The following is a 17,557-nucleotide window of genomic DNA, read 5'->3' as shown; positions in this document are numbered from 1 at the left end:
AAGTTATAAATTATATTACATTTGCATTTTGCTTTTCAAGATATTAAGGTTATCAAGCAGCTGTTGACAATTTTCTCAGTAATTTACGACTATAAGTTTTACAACTATTTATTTACAGCATTGAAATAAGGATGTTTAAGTTTGTATTTCTTTTTCCATTTATCTTGGTTTTTCGAAGCTTAATCCAAAACCATACAGAACACTTTAAAAACTTAAAGAGCGGATGGGAATTTTTAAAATTAATTCTACATGCAAAACAAAACTCCTTTTTATTTGATATTCTGTTTAAAGAACTTCATCTATATTTATTGTACACTTATCATTCATCAGCAATAATAGCACGAGTATAAATAAATTTTGAAAAAAAATACCACCATTTCTTGCTCAAAATCGTAGACGGATGACAGCCTACAATTGATACCCAAACATCCCTAGGCACCTTTCTAGCTGATTGCTCTCACTTTTAAAGAAGGGCATGTTTCAGTTGATTCAGTAGAATTAAGCGGTGATTCTAGCTCAAGATTTCTTTAGAATTCCCAGATTGTTCAACCGATTTAGGTCTGGAAATCGGGCTGGCTACCCACTAGATTTTCTGCATGATGCATTTACTCTGAACTCATTGTTCTCTCAAATTTTCTTCCATAAATATGAAGTTATTTCTAAATAGCGTTCCGAGCACTTCACTCGTATACCTATGCCTTATGCCACACTTCAATTATAATTCCTTTAGCGTTCCCACTTAATAAAGTTGCACATTCCTCACCTAACCACTACACTTGGCAATAACTTATTATAATTTTTCTTCCAGCAACAAACATACTGATCCGGCAAGAATAAACTCGTTGTAGTAACGTAAGAAAATGACTAAACCATTATTCTTCCAAAAAACAAATAGAAACTAAATCATGTTTACACATCTATTGTAAACTGTTCGCTTTAGGGACTCGTTTCTCTCCACCAAAAAACAAAATTGAATTTGTCAACCATTGTTTCTAGCAGTGATGAAGTTTTTTAATAGTCCAATTAATTATCATACGCTTTTTCGTCTCTAAATAAACCACCATTCACGTCTCCACATTCACACAAGTACAGAACTAGCATACAAAGTTTTATTATCCTCAAGTTATATTTCCATACCTGGACCAATTTCTGAAGATTTTGTATTTCCGCTTGTATTTCCACTTGTCTAAATTGTAGCTGTTGCTGTTGTAATTGTTCTGGAAATAGTTGAGTTCTAAATGGTTGCGATTTCTGTTGGCCATTTTGCTGACCACTGGCCAAACTTAAGGATTGTGCTAAAGTAGTTGTCAAAAGCAGATACGCGCAGACTTTCATCTCACACTAACTGACGGAGAAACAAACCGCGGAGATGTCCACTACTGCTGCAAGATGAGCCACATTTAGCGAACAGTTGCCTACTCACATCCAACTCCAACTTGGCCGGTACGCCCCACTACTTCGCCCCGCAAAACCGCCACTTTGCTACTTCATCATTTCATGTTTTATTCATTTTTTTAAATTTTTATTATACCTGATATTTTTTTTTTCAGAAAACTAATGAGGGATATAAATTTTCAAGAGTGTTATTAAAAATATATTACCAAATAAAGGATATCAAGTTAGTATTAGGGTCTTCAGGAGTCTTCTTGGAATTATTTTTTGGTTGCGCTGAGTTAATTAATTCAGATTTAACAATGACCACTTTTGAAAATTATCCTGATTCTTAACGGAATACTGAAATATTTACATAAAAAATAGAACATTAAATTAAATTATTATTATAGGTAATTAAAAATTCAATGAATAACAAGAATAACGTAAAAAAATTCATAAATTTTAGCACGATGATCGACAGCTTTTTTTTTTGGAGGAAAATGGTTGTTGTCTTAATAATCATTCGAACTCTTATTGGACAATGTACCTCTCTGGCTGCAGTGCCTTGGCAAGAGACCGCACCTTGTGAGAAAAAATTAATAGAGAATAGAGAATATTCAAATAAAATAAAATTTTGGCACCTGACGGCCATAAATATTTGCATGGCCAACTCCCTTTGTAATACTAGATGATAGGTCTTCAACATAATCAGAAGATCCTACAAGATGTCTAAAGAAGATTAATATTACCATTAGCCCGATATCCAAGGTACTGTGACTAGAAAAATAGTCTAACAAGATGAATTTTAATGATAAATTGAGAAATAACAGAACGAGTGGAAAGCTTCAAATTCCTGGGAGAACACCAACATGGAAAGATTGGAGAAAAGCAACGGGTAAGATTTCAACCGCCATTAAAGAGAATTCCCGAATTATGGTGGCCTTAAATTGGCTGCGCGTGAATCTAAATTCCTCCCAATCCTTAAATCCTTAGAGAAGAAGTATTTATGAGATGAAGAAAAAAAAAAGCTACGAGAGAAAACCCGAAATACCCTAATCAAGAAGTAGGTATCAACAGAATTGACTTTGATCGCTGAGATATCTACTGCGAAAGGAACCAGTGACTCACAGAGTCGCTAATTTAGCTTCAAAACTAAGTTTGACAGGCAAGTAAGGCCGAAGAGGACCCGAATGAAGTGGGAGGTAGAAAAAAGAAGAAGAATTTAGATAGAGAGGACTGAACGAGGGAAAACTCAGATAATTTTTAATTGAATTAGTAAATTTCCTTTGTAGTTGTTAAATTGTTACATTATTATGTTATAGAACAAAGCAGCTATAAATTAGTAACTGTAACATCGAGTGATAAAGGTACCGCAACGATAAATCCCTCATTCAGATGCGTGTGTAATTACGCATGGTCGAGGCCATGCAATAATCACTAAAATATTTACTTGTTAACAACAGTAACACTGATCTTAAGTTCAATTGAAACAGTACTTACTTAAAATGGCAATGTAGTTTTTTGCAAATTGTTCATAGAGAGGATTCAACTGTATGGAAAAAAAAATTCACTATCACTGATACTTGTCAGCTCCTGTAAATAATAAAAATCTTTTTAATAGATAAACCAATAATTTTGCTAGCTACAATATTAAGTTTCAGCTTCCTGCAAATAGTAGTTGAGATATTTTGTTTAAATCTTTGACACATACACAGCCCATTGTCTAAAAACAACTTTTTGGGAGTTAAAACCAAAAATTTGGCATTTACAATACTTTCCTTAAATAGTGAGAGAAAATCAAAATAACTTGTATAAAGCTTGAGAAAAAATTAAATACAATCTAATTTATACCTTACTCTTTTGTCAGTCTCCTAAAAGTACAGTAATTAGTTAATTTAATTTTCCTTGTAGTAGCTCTCTTAATTTTTTGAAAACTTACTTTAAGGTGGAAAATACTAGGAAAAATCAAATAGCAAATAAACGTTTTCACTATAATCAGCAGTTTTTCTTTCAGCATAGTAAGTGAAATGATAAAAGCTTTATCTAGGTTGAAATGGAATTATTTACATTAAAATCATAGTTAATAAAGTAATTGGAATAATATTATGATAAAATATTAATAAATTTGTAATTGTGAGTTATACACTGAACAATCAAAATACAAATGCAACTAGATGCAATGTCTACTTTTTAAAAAATATTGCAATATCGCCCTAACTAGTGAAACTAAAGGAGAAGGTTAAATAAAATAAAATAAACTACGCCGAAGAGTACCGATGATTGCCGACTACCTTCGGGTAGTTGCAGTTGAAACAGATTGTGGAAGGTAACAGGCGGCTAAGGCAGCATGGGTTCTGACCCATGTAAAATCTTTGTGTTAGTGAGGTAATTCCAAGAAAATTGGTCACTAACACAAAGATCTTACGTGGGTTAGAACCTAAGGTGCCTTAGCGGCCTGTTACCTTCCAATATCTGTTTCAACTATATACATCTACCCGAATGTAGTCGGCAATCATCGGTATTCTTCGGGTCAGTTATATTTAATTCGAATCTTCTTTTTAATTTACGGTTTGTTGCATCATTGTGTGTAATGTGTGGGGGGTTTTATTTGTTGTTTACATTAATAAAAGTGATTTGAATTAGTAGTTTACCACTGGATTATTTAACAAACTGAATAAAATTCGGTGTAATAATACCAATCATTTAAGGTAAATAAATAATTATTCAAAGAAATGTTTCCGAGAAGATTAATTTTAATTAAGGAATGCATTGCCAGCAGCACCACAAAAATTCGCCCATATATATATATATTTTAAAGCTGATCTCTAAATCTTATTAAATAAAGCCCTGATAAATGGCTTTTTAAAAGATCTTGGTCTAAGGCCAGAATTTGAATCATTTATCACATGTTGCTCCATTTGAGGTGTTCTAAGAAATTATAACGCTTTCTGCGGTTAGTAATATTCTCATGATTTTTTTGCTGGTATTTTTACTACCTTAATTTGCTTAATGCAAACCCTTTTCTTCGATGACAGTTAATTGATTTTTGTCCATTAGTTTAGCTTCTGTAAGAATTTCGACTGATTTGTAATGCATTGAAAACAAACCATTTTTACTCAAGGAGATACCACTTAACGTAAATATTAATCAGTCAAGTGTTGCGAGATTATCAATGATTTCTGAGCTTGTTTATTTTCTGCCATTCTGAGCTGTATTGGATTTTCATCATCATGAGAGAACATCATGATATTGTCTAGCATTGCTGTTTCAACAAACAGCATTTTTTTTTAAGCGAATTAAAAGAAGACCTTAATCTCTAAACCGGCAATAACTCTTTACTGAATGAAATTTTTTGTGAAGGTTTCCCTACGATTTAGTTAACTGGTTTTGTACAAAATCTGTCGCTTTTACTGAACACATTTATCTGGAATATTTTAAGTAAGGAAATTCAGGGAAGCCCAAAAAAATGTTACTAGCAGTTTTTTAAAACTTGGTTTTTCATCTAATGAAAAATGCCAAATATAGAATAGACAAATATTTTTCACGTTTTTTTATTTAATTTTTTAGAAATCCCACCAAACTAGTATCACTTGTTTTTTGTTTTTCTTTGTAATAAATTCTGTTATTAATTTGGTTTTCGATGAATTGTATTGAAACAAAATTTTAGGTAAAACGAATTATTAATTTTGATTATTTTTGCAGGCATGTAATTCTTTTTTATGATTTGGTGGATGTGTGGCCAACTTTTCCAATTACCTTTGTCATCTGCCTCAGGTCTACTTAAAAAAATTGAGTAAGTGTGATTTTTTAACCAGGTAATTTCTTTTATTTTTGGAAATTAAGCCAAATTTCTTCCAAGCTCCTCATTCAACGATAGCTGTAGAAGCGGATCCTTGCTCTAGCATCATCTTGTTCTGCTCTGGATGATATGGGAGAAGCAAGCAGTCTTTCTGCTGCCTACTCATCATTTCTCGTGGGTAGGTAAAAGAAGTGTGAACATTGTAAAGGGTAGTGAAGGTGTGTGCAATTCAAGGAAGGTGCTGCTTTCAAATTTGCGCTCACACTAATGTTGGATATACCTAAAAAAATTTAAAAGTAAACCTTATTTAAATCATACGTTCTTAAAATGAAGCAGTGCGCCTGATGTGCACATACCAGTTTACCGTATGCCAACGATATAAGTGCCGCCGCGCCTGTGGTATAGTATTAAGTTCATATAGTCAGCATTTTAAAAAAAATTACAATTTGAAGCAACTCGTTCACACTGCTCTCGTACATCCTGTTTATTTGTATACTTTTTTTTTTTTTTTATAAAATATATCGCTAATGAGTGTATCATGTAAATGTTCGTTTTTGTAATCTTAATGCTCCTTAAAAATGCATTAGTTTTTACTAGAAAATATTCTACTTCAAGGATAGATGTGTATATATTTTGGCGTTATATTTCGGGAATGTAAATTTGTTTAGATGAAAGTAAAAGTGTAGTTTTAAAGTTGTTGTCTGGTTCTAACATAATTAGTCGGACTCCAATCTTGTTAAAATTAAATTTCATTTTTCTTGGATAAAAAAATGAAAAATATATTATCAATATTTCGATTCTTGTTTGGAAGTCATAACGAAGACCTCTTAAATGACCATATTAATTTCTGGATTTTCTCTTTCCTACAGTTTCAGAATATTATTGCCGAACTGATATTACTTCCATTTAATGCATTTCTCATTGCAGAAGAACAATTCACTTCACACTTGGAGCTGTTGAAAACTTCGAACACCACGTCACCAAGTCCTCTCTTCGGAACATGAAAATATTGTCAAAGGTGGTCTCGTAATCAGCTGCAACTCATGCCAGTAGCCCTAGATATTCATGTATTTGTAGCTGATGATCGCACCATCAGGTATTGAAGAACAATTCGCACGATTGAAATGTTGCATTTTGAAAGTAATGATTATAATTAATGTATACCTTAAACGGTAATATTAGGAAATGCTTTTTGAACTAAAAACACAATCTTTCCATGTCAGACTGAAGACGCTTCTTCTCAAAATTTCCTCACGCTGGTAACCAAAAAATTTGTTATAATGGAATGACTAAAATTTAAAAAAAAAGAAGGTGTTTTCTAATTACAGCGCATATTTATTACCATCTGTGGTTAAAACCATCACGAGAAAACCTTATTTTAAAAATCAAAACTAAATCAAGTCTTTGGTTTGATAAAAAATAAAAATCGCGTATTTTTCTAGAAGCACTTTGCTTGTTAGTTTCAGATAACAACCTTGAAATAGCTGCAAACAGAACTAATTTATTTATTTATTTTATTGTTTCGGGAAATGGCCTAATAATCCTTGCAATTCATCTTTAGTCAATGTTAAATTACATACTCCCAATGTAACTGATAGTGATCATTATATTGGAATGTTAACTAAATGACCTATCATTAATACTTGAATGGAACTAAGTGATATTAAAAATGTATTATTCCGTTCTAGAGGAGGGGCATCAACTACTTGGGCATTTTTAATTTAGTAATGCACTTAAAGGACAAAATGTGGCCACCACTAGGTGGTTTTCGGTGCTAAGTAGGAAATTAATGACTTTTTATGCTAAATTTACAAATATGAAGATTCAATGGAACTAAAGTCTGCAAAACTGTGTTAACAAAAAAGTAGTTGTGGACATTCTTCCCTTTTACTTTTTCTAAGAATTGTACTCAGGGATCTTTAAGGACCTTACCCACCCAATGAAGGATATACCGGTTCCTCCATGCAAGCATGGAGATCGTTTTACCTGAAGGAGATGACACTGTCTCATCAGGATAGATGTGTAAGTCCCGATGGGACTTTCGCTTGACCCATTAAGGACAAGTTGAGCTCGTATAACCTTACCACTAAGGTTGAACTGGCCTGACCACTAAGTTAAACTAGTAGATTTAGGGAAGGCTCGCCTTAACTTGCTCTGATTAACCGTGTACATCTAGCACCTGGAAATTCTAAGATATTTTCTTTACGAAATGATTGCTTCCTAGATGTATCATTAAGAACACGTTCAGAATTTGTCACAACCGAAAGAGTGAAAAGTATCTTTTGAAGCATCTTTTAAGAAAAAAGCCATTATTTATAGTTTCTCTAAATAGTTTCGCCTACTTTCCTAACCAAGTAACTGTTTTCTCATAGCGTCTACCCTGAATAGTTCATATTCGCTCTGAATATCAGTAAATTGAAAAATTATCTAGAAAAAATTTCTCAGAGAAAAATAATTGGAAATTCTTTAATAAACTGTAAGAATATTTTCTAAGTATCGTGTTGAGACTGATGACTTCTATAAATAAAACGTAATAAAGGAGTACAAACCGATTGAAAAAGGAGTACGAATCAAGTACAAATCAAGCACTTAGAAAATTTCCCGACAATAATACTTCTAAGGATCAATTCGATCATCTAATGCTGAGTGAATGTTAAAGCAATCAAAATGCAAACAAAACAGAAAGTAGGACGTGAAACATCACTACACATCCGTTTATTTAAATAATAAATAGTCCAACTTTTTTTCTTCCCTGAAGGCAAGTCAGCTATGTAATTCAAGGATAAAAACATCCGGGCACTAATATAACTTATTGATAATGGCCCTACATAATAAGAGCGGTAAAGATTTATGTCTCTGGTTTTAATTATTTTCTTCTGCTAGTAAGAGGGCATATTGTAGTTGACAAATTTTAAAAATTTAGTTTTCATTGTAAATACACATTTGGAGGTTTTGCAATCATTCTCAAAGCAAGAATCAAGTCAGTAATCTAAGAATAAATTCTATAAACTATGGCATTTCCTGACGTAAAGTTAATTCATAAATTTGTGGGCAAAACTCCTCATTGCGCTTCACCTGATTTAACTAAGTTCAAAGAAGTCAGAACAAGAACTTACTAACTTTTCACCAACAGAAAATAATATTACTTAGTACTTATTTTCTTATTTATCAATTACTTTAAATAACTACATTTCAAAGAAATTAACACTAGCAAAAATTCATGTAATCTTAATTTCTTACAAACAAGACTGTTAAGCTCAAATTCCATTTTGCTTATAAAATCAAATTAACCTCCCAATGGCTTTAGCATAAAAGAAAGGAGGTCATTTTTTACGAAAACAAAGTTGCAAAGATTGTTCCATTAACCTAGAAAGATAAAAAATTGTCTAAATTATAATGGCATTCTGTCAACGTCCGCCTAATATCAATTCTCAAGCGGTACTTTAATAAAGTACCATTAATTTAGATACTTTTCTGCTCCGCACAACTTCCTCAACAAGACTAATTATAAACCTCAATAAACGTTTGTAATTATTTATGTATACGTACATTTTGAAATTAAATGGTCATTCTATATTTACATTATCAGTTTTTTAAGGATCATCAAAAAAAAAAAAAAAATTGTAGTTTAACAATATTGCTTTAAATCTGCTCTAGGTGGTTGGTTAAAGGATTTCAACAAATAGATCTGTGCTTTTGAGGTTCTGCCCACGGCTTATTCAGGCCCCAGTCTAGTTCTCTAGAATCTCCGAAGGGAGGTCCAGTTATCCAGGGATTCAGCCAAAAGAGGCTTATTTTGACTCCTAGAAAGGCTATTAGGAGAAAGCTTCTTTTGTGATGTCCTGGAATTTTCCGTAATAGTCGTAGCTATTACCGTAAAAAACAATAAATTGATGAATATTCATTTTAGACTTGCAATTATTGGACGAAGAGAACTTGTCTTGCTCCTTCTCACGGATTTTCTCATTATCGTTAAGCTCGGGAGTAAATGCTTTTATTTATAAAAATTTCAATTCCAAAAGAATTCAGTTCGTGATGGAATCTAATTTCATTCTTTAGTAAGAGACTGCAGAATACTTAAGAACAGAAGAGTTAGTTGTATGGTTTGAACTATATATTGTATAATTGCTTCGTATAGTACGTGTTAAATAAAAGTGCGTATAAAAACCTGTACATCATATGAAATAAAAGTTTATAAGAAGAGGTTAACAATCTTTTTTTTCCTTGAAACATTAATTCCATCTTTGTTAAAAAGAAATTATTAAGAATACAAAATATTTTTCAGCAGATTTTAATTGAATAATTCTAAGAAGTAAGATCCGGCTAAAATAACTGATTACTAAGAATAAAATTATTCAATCCCCCGAATAGTGAGTTTTATACACCTACAGTTAGATTTAAACAGATTTTTGCCATTAATTCACATCCTTCGGGCCTGACACATTTTAGTTATAGCATTGTTTGAATTTAAATTTAATTTAAGCTCTCATCCACGTTTAGTATGTGTATGACTATGTTTATTACCATTGTTTATTTCTTTAATAAGCATATATATCCAGTATTCCCACCTATAAATCTATTACTTAATTTTCTTGGAATAAAGTTTTATAGCTATGAATACATTTAAATTACTTACTTCTTACATAGTGTTATTTTATGTACGTACTTTATATTTAAAAAATCTGATGAGAACACCCAAACGACTTACTACTGTAACAACAACTGCAATAATTGATACATTTTCTTTAAACTTTTAGTTTACTTCAAATCTATTCAGATGGAGATGTAGCTTCTCTCACAGATACAAATAAGTTATTGGTACACACTCTATTTTCCAGGAATCACACCAAAATCCTACTTTCTTGACAAAAATATTCAAATGAGCGCAATAGGTTTGCAGTTTTGTATTCATTGGAGCCATTATTATTGAATATAATTCTTCAAGCTAGAGACCTAATGGCCAAATCAATCTAATCAGTTTGGTGTTGAAAGAACCAAAGCTATTACAATGGCTCCACTTTTACTGACAGCTAAAGTACCCTCAGTTAATAAGATAGGCGATAGAAGATAGAAGATTGTATTTTTAGAAGGCTCCCCGAGTGATCTTTGCCTTCGTTTTTGTACATAGCATTTATTCATCTTCTATTTGTAAAGATTTTTTTATTAAAACGCCGTTTTGTTTGACGATTTAATTAATTTTAATTTATTAAAGAGGGTTTCCTTTTAGATAATAGTTGTACTTTGATGAATACACCTGAATAATTTAAATGTATTCTGGACTACTGATGTCCAACAAGCTGATAAAGAATTAAGCAGAAGCGGATTTAAGGTAGGCGCGCGCCTAGTGCCTAATTTTTAAAAGGGCCTCGAAATTTAATTTTTTAAAAAATCGACTATTTTTTTAAAAAATGCTCACAAATAACTAGTCAAAGTATTGTTGATTTAATCATAATGATTTAAGCGCTGCTTATGTTTTTACCTGGTTCTTCTTCAGAGTTTGACTCATTAATTTCTTATAGAGAAATTGACTTCTGTTAGTTTTTTGACATTCAATGCACTTCGATAATCACTATGTTTCAGTTATACACTGCACTTTCTGATTTGTATGACAAAAACATTGTGGAAATCTACATTAAAAACATGTTTGCTACTAAGAAATAAAATCAACAATACTATCCAGCTCTGCGAATTCAACCATATTTTCAATGGGCAAATACGATTTCTAAATTAATAAATCGCTCGCTTACCTAAAATAATAAACGATAAATCTCTAATTTCTAAGTTTGGGCACCTGGATTGTAAAAATACACAGAGATCAATTTCTAAAAACCAGTGTTTTTCTGAAGCAGGGATCTGAAAACAGATATATCTGGCAAAAGTCGATTTCAAAATTTTCACTATTAAGAGAAAATAAAAAAAAATGAAGGAAGCCGGAGGAAGCCTTAACTTACACCTGCGGTTCTTAGAGCTTTTAAGCTGGAAAGGTAAGATAATTAGGACCAGCTTTACCCCATTAACCTATTCTGTCATGGCAAACATCATTACTCCAAACTGGTAACTCGTCGCGGGTCGTTAACCAGACTAGGCTTAAGATCCATTTATAATCTAGCCTTATAGCTTTCTATAAGGCAAGATATCTAAGAAATGATCTCTACACTTGTTTCGTTGCAGATAGGTCGCCCCTGTGAAACATAAAGCTAGTGTGCGTTATCTTTTAGTGTGCGAGTGTCTTCTGGCACTTGGAAACAAAAACGAATGAAAGTGTTATAAAAGAACAAGTTTTTTCCCTAGAACTATTAGGGAAAAGTTGATTAAGATAAAGCTCTAAGCAGGATTTGCCTAGTAGAGAAGGGAATGCAGTTACTAGGTTGCAGCGTAGGATCTTTGGCGCATCCTCTTGTATGAACAGAGCAGATCAGTCGCAAAAATGATTACCGCTTGAAATCCTGGGTTTTATAAAGAAAGCAGACTTTCTCTATTTTTTTTCAAGTAGATGGTAATTTAAGCCACACGGACTTAAGAGATTTGGGTAACTGGACTGGCCCTAAAAAATTAACTTAACTGAAATGTAGTATTACGTTTAGAATTACCAATTCAAATATTATTTACTTGATTTTATTGTAATGAACAGAAAAAAATAGAAAACATTCTAAATCTGAGGACAACTATGTATTGTTCAATTTATTTAAGAAACAGAATGGTTTAATAAAGCAACGAAGAAATATGTTTTGTTTTTAATTACATGAAAGACAAAAATATTATTTAATTATTGTATGGTTTATAGTACAAATATACACAAATGGCGTCCATAATATGCTAATAATTTTTTGTTTCAAATCTACAATTCGCAAAATTAAGCTAAATTTATCAAACGCCAGATTTTATATACAAATATAGAATTTTAACTAATATCACAAAGTCGTCTTTTTAAATTAATCTAGAAAACTACATTTAGTGTCATCAATCTTTCAATGTATTTTTAGCCAGTAAATGGTTTAATTAATAGATACCGCCCTTAAGGAGCACTAGGCTTGCACATCAAAATTAGCGGTTTATTCGCATACAAGTTTAAGTACCTATCAAGATACTTTCCAAAAGTATATTAATTTATACAGCAAAGTTAGTAAAAAAAAAAAAAAAAAAAAGCAGTTACACTAAACATATTATATACAATAAATTTACCATAATTTTTCAAGTTATCTATAACGTTAAATTTATTCCTAGATTGATTAAAAGAAATTAAATAAGAGACATTTATAAGAGTAGGATAGAGTAATAGAATATGTACATGTTGATATTCTTTAAAAAAAAGTATTAGGAAACCTATTGTCTTAGGCTAAATAACTTTTTAATAACATTTTATTTGTTAAACACAAAAATAGTTGAAAGACTTCGTAACTCTTTCACCGTTGTAAAACTAAAAATTATATATTTATATATATATTATTTTATAAATACATATTTAGAAGAAAGTTTGAAGAAATTCTTAATTATTCACTATCAATTTTTATATGATGGTTGATTATTTTGATTATTAATTTGTCCTTTATATTGAATAAGCTAAGTAACAATGAAACTATGTTGAGGTATTTATTTTCAATTCTATCCATGTTCGCAATGCACAAGTACCATAACATAAAGCTCATAGTGCATAGTGCACATAAAGCTCAGGTTGAACTAAGTTAATTCCAAAGCAGATTATTAGTCAGTAGTGTCATTTTTAAATATACATTTTGATCTATCCAGATTTTTCGTTCCTAACCCTCATAATAGATAACATTGATTTATACATTTACATTTATGATGTAACATTTATGAATAATATATTTAACAAAGTATTTTAACCTTGTGTCCGGGTAAATCTCAGAATATTAAGTTTTATTTGGTGGAGGTATACAAAATATTTTTTCTTTACATGGCTTTTCTCCATAGAAAACTCAAAACTAAGAATAAATTTGCTGTAGGTTTACTTGTAGAAGAACCCAATTGATTAAACCGTAAGCTCAACCTTACAAATTTAAATAGCTCTAGTAAAATTTCTTGTTTAAAACAGTGAACTTAATTCATATGTATACATATAATATTAAGTTCACCATTAAAACTACTGTAAATGATTTTTAGAAATAGAGTAAATATACCAAGTGCATAACGCAATAGGAACCATTGATAGAAAATCATGGAAATACATTGGTTTGGCCATATTAGATATACTCTTGTTGCTACATGAGTACCATATGAAATATCTAAATAGATAGATGGAAGTTTAATGGGAAGTGGCATTTAAAGATTTTACTATTGTACCGTTTTTTTTTGTACAAACTTAAAGCCCTGAAAAATAATTAAAATAAATCGAAAGTTAGGAATTAAACAATTTACGAACCACACACACACACACAAAATTAAAATGAACTTTTCTTTCTCAGATAATCAGCTTCAGAGAGTGTTCTTGTCAATCCAGTCCATGTATTTAGTTACTCTTGTGTACACTCCTGGATATCCGGGTTCACCACATTTATTTCCGAATGAGACAATTCCAATTTGCATCCATCTTCCATCTTGTTTTAGCATTAATGGGCCTCCTGAATCTCCCTGTAAAGAAAATGATTCTTATTTAATGGCTAAACGCTTAGTAGTTAAGAACTAAGTGTTTTATCTATGTGTTTCATTTTTTTAAAATTACGTTAATAATATAAATATTTGAGGAGGAATCCATTTCTAAACAGTATTTTGAATATTGATAAATACATTCTAAATACATACCGTTACACATCAAAACTAATAAATAAATCCCAAGACGCTAGTAATGACTATTTTTTCTACTGGTGAGCTTTATATAATAGTTCACTATAATTTTTTTTGTAAATAAAACAAATTAAATTCAAATCTAAGACCGAAAATCGAAACGATTGCTAAATTAATTCAGTTTGGCATTGCATGCCACTACCTCTCAGCCTTCATAGGCTCTTAATGGCGTTATTTTAGCAAAATTCTTGTGAATATAAGAACACAAAAATCCAATTCAAACAATAAGAACTGAATATTAAAAAATTAAATTACACAACATATAAATACCATTATTATAATTTATTACATAATTATTTTTACTTACGCCAAATACTTTTTAGCCCTTATGACTACCAGTAACGATATATTCGCTAGAAAGGTTTGGTATATTTAACCCGACTTTGAAAAAGGAGTAATGTCATTTTTGAAAGCAGTAACCAAACTTCATCCTGTGGACGTTGGAGTACAATTTTTTATTTAAAAGAACAATTCTTAACTCACCTGACACGCGTCTTTTCCTCCTTCTTTTAAGCCAGCGCAAATAAAATTTTCGTTTATAGGTTGGAAATATGTTCTATCACATTCCTCGTTCCTCCAAACGGGCAAATCTACTTGTCTTTGTACTGTACTTTCTTTTCCACCTAACAAATTAACAGTGCAGCATTAATAATTTTTATCATTGTAAGTTTTTAATTGCTCAGAAACAATTATAATATTTTTTAATTTAACAATTTTTGAATTATAATTTTTTTTTCACTAAAAATCTGCAAATGTAAATTGTTTCTTTAACACCCCTTCTCGTCTACAATAAATAGTATAAAGCAGGGTGACTTGGAGATTTCGTTTTCGACCCCTTATCCGATTGGCACAGTTAGTAAGACACCTTGGATTGGGATTGGGTATTGCTGGAAAGAGCAGTTTGGGATTTTTCTTCCCTATCCTCCCCAAGTTTCTGAGGATGAGCCCTTTCCCACCTTTAAGCAAGGCAGAGAGGAGTCAGACTGAGTCCCTCAATGGACAGTCCTCAAACTGCTCTTGTTCGAGCGCAACATGAGGAGATGTAGAGATGTGTGATTTGTCTCCTTTTAGTTAAAAGTTTAGAAATCATTATTTGATCATCACTTTCAATTTAATAGAAATATTCAAAATTATCACAGATAAATTAAATTATAGCTATCAGAAAAATGTTCTCATTTTCTGCACGTAATCAATCATAAAGCATTTCAAGAATGGAGGTTTATGACTAAATTCGACTTCCTTAAAAAAAAATATATCACGACGAAGACAGAAATTTTAGGAAATCCTAATTAAACACTTAGAAAGGTAACAGCTGTACATTCTACTGCTCAGCTACTTTCCACTAATGGTAAAGAAAACAAAACAATACATCATTTGTTAAGAAGTGTGACTAACCCACAGAGTGTCATTTACAATAGATTAATCATTTTCAAACTGTAAAACCGAATGATAAAAGGTTTCGCAGCAAACCTTTCACAAACAGTTCTTTCTTGCAGGACTTCCCTGCAGAGAGGCTTTAAAATACGAAATTATCAATAAACCACGTACTCGGAGATCTAAAATTCATTTTTTTAAAATGTTTTTGGTGGCAAGAAAGTAACCTTCTTTTAGGATAAGGTTTTAAAGCTTTTTATGTGATATCGCGAAACCTATAACACATTTTATGGAAATAAGGGAATAATTAAATGTCTATTTTTTTTTTAAGGAGGCTTTACGTTCACCTCAGAGGAGGCGGAAGGCTAAAACATATTTCTTATATTACCAGATTAAATAAAAAATTCATTGTCAACACCGGGAGTCAAACCCAGTATCATAATACATCTTAGCTTTATGCATCCTATATAAATGGAATTGGAAATTCTTGAATGAATCAGAAGTTTTTATTGCATGGAATTTTCGTTTTATATGAAGAAAGATAACTAGCGCATTCACATATGTAAAGAATATACAATATGCAATAAGAATATAAGAATATGCAATAAGAATATAAGAATATGCAATAAGAATATAAGAATATGCAATATGCAAGAAGAATATAAGGATTTGCAATAATATCTGATACACAATTACTTCTTATTTTTTGAAGTAAAGTCTCACGTACCATAATAAGTTGTACCCCAGCCAACCACTGTAGGACTTCTACCAATAAAGTCGGCCTGCCTCAGTTGAGGTGGAGGAAGACATAATGGCTTTACATAGCGTGATCTTCTCACTTGTCTCTCAAGTACCATTACGGCAATATCATTGTAGAAACCAACTCTTGAAAACTTAGGATGTGCACGAACTTCAACTACATGATATGTTTGAGGAGCGGATGGTTCATCATCTCTACGAAGATCAATATCACCGAGGCGCACAGTGAACTGTCGAGGACTGAATCTATTAAAACATTTTCAATTATATTAAAATCATTAACACAGTTTCAGATTTTTCGCTAATAAAATAAGGAATAATAATTTTTATTCAAAATTTGTAAGATATATAAGTTTAAACATAAAAGCAGAGCTTAAGTTAACATTACAAACTGTAGCATGACAAAAAGTGTCTTTGCAAAATAATTTTTACTATAGAAAGTTGCTCTTACGGTCTCTGCCTTGTATCCTTTGTACAATGTGCAGCAGTTAAAACATGTCTACTGGAAATTAAAGTGCCACCACACCAAAACTCGGTTCTGCGAGACCCATGTAGAAAAATCGCTGCCATCCATGGCCATCTTCCTGGCAATGCTTCATTTCCACCCACAACACGAAATTTAGCCACTTCAGGAACACCACAATCTAAAATCAAACAGAAATAAAAAATAAACAATAATGAAGAGTCTAATAAGCATTTAAGTTCATCATTTAAAATTGAAATTAAGAAAGAATACTAAGGAAACAACATCTGAATTTTAATATAGATGTTTAAACCTTGAATCTCATTAATGATTATTCACACTTTATTAATTAATTCAATCATTAACTTTTAATAGATTGATTGTAAATTCATTAAAGCTAATGAAAGACATTCTTACAAAAGAAGTCATCTATGCTGTTGAAATGGAAGAGTATAAAGTTATCTCTTAACGAAAACGATGTAAAATTATCAATACAAAATTATTAGGTTGCAACACGTTACAAATGGCTACAAAGATTCAGATTAAAAAACAAAAAACCAAGTGACCAAAATTTTTAATAATGAAGCTCACGCCAATGAATAGGTTGTTATGAAACCATAACAGTATTCAGTATCCATTTATCTACATAGAATCTTTGTTACCTTTACCTAATGTACGTTGCAATGAGAAGTAAACTGGGCAATATCTCTATGTAACAAATAGTTTGCGTAATGAACGAAGAATAAGTAATAAGCGAAATCAGAGTATGAAATAAAATTTATTTTAGAATAACTTAATAAAAATTTAAATAAATTTTAAGGTACTAAAAAAAGTTCACTTTAAAATTTACAACTTCATAGATAACTCATTACGCAGGTAGCAATAAAAAGTTCATGTAATGTGATCAAAAGTTTGACACCTGGAAATAATAATGCAGTATGTTTTATTGGAAATATCAATCTTTATTTCTTTGTAATCGAAGTAGA

The 17,557-nt window shown here is 31.2% G+C and overlaps 2 protein-coding genes and 1 long non-coding RNA gene across 11 annotated transcripts in view; 1 reads left to right on the top strand and 2 right to left on the bottom strand.

Annotated features, from left to right (window-relative positions):
* Nucleotides 1–3,583, bottom strand: part of LOC141461126 (peroxidase-like) — a 48,263-nt gene extending 44,680 nt beyond the window's left edge. Inside the window, exons 1-3 of one of the 2 annotated variants that reach the window (XM_074141855.1) lie at nt 3,226–3,583; nt 2,875–2,967; nt 1,602–1,734 (exon numbers count right to left, since the gene is read on the bottom strand). Coding sequence is in view for 1 of the 2 variants with exons in the window: in XM_074141854.1 (XP_073997955.1) it covers nt 1,138–1,335 (198 nt within the window). In the remaining variant the exon portion in view is untranslated. Of the gene's footprint in view, nt 1–1,137; nt 1,450–1,601; nt 1,735–2,874; nt 2,968–3,225 lie in introns of those variants that run through there. The other variant, XM_074141854.1, reaches the window with a different exon arrangement.
* Nucleotides 3,584–3,643: 60 nt separating this feature from the next.
* Nucleotides 3,644–9,492, top strand: LOC141461131 (uncharacterized). Its single transcript, XR_012462613.1, has 4 exons — nt 3,644–4,082; nt 5,077–5,167; nt 6,101–6,269; nt 8,831–9,492. It is a non-coding gene; the product is annotated as an uncharacterized lncRNA (long non-coding RNA).
* A 2,439-nt stretch (nt 9,493–11,931) lies between these two features.
* Nucleotides 11,932–17,557, bottom strand: part of LOC141460172 (proclotting enzyme) — a 31,553-nt gene continuing 25,927 nt past the window's right edge. For all 8 annotated transcript variants that reach the window (XM_074139906.1, XM_074139907.1, XM_074139905.1 and 5 more), the window contains 4 exons: nt 16,560–16,752; nt 16,077–16,354; nt 14,459–14,598; nt 11,932–13,762 (listed from right to left, as the gene is read on the bottom strand). In XM_074139906.1, coding sequence (XP_073996007.1) covers nt 13,607–13,762; nt 14,459–14,598; nt 16,077–16,354; nt 16,560–16,752 — 767 coding nt within the window. In that variant the 3' untranslated portion in view covers nt 11,932–13,606. The remainder of the gene's footprint in view (nt 13,763–14,458; nt 14,599–16,076; nt 16,355–16,559; nt 16,753–17,557) is intronic.

Source organism: Rhodnius prolixus, unplaced genomic scaffold (genome assembly GCF_049639745.1).
Source record: "Rhodnius prolixus isolate KJV_2025 unplaced genomic scaffold, Rpr scaffold_6, whole genome shotgun sequence".
NCBI lineage: Eukaryota > Metazoa > Arthropoda > Insecta > Hemiptera > Reduviidae > Rhodnius > Rhodnius prolixus.
This window is presented reverse-complemented; position numbering and strand designations above follow the sequence as displayed.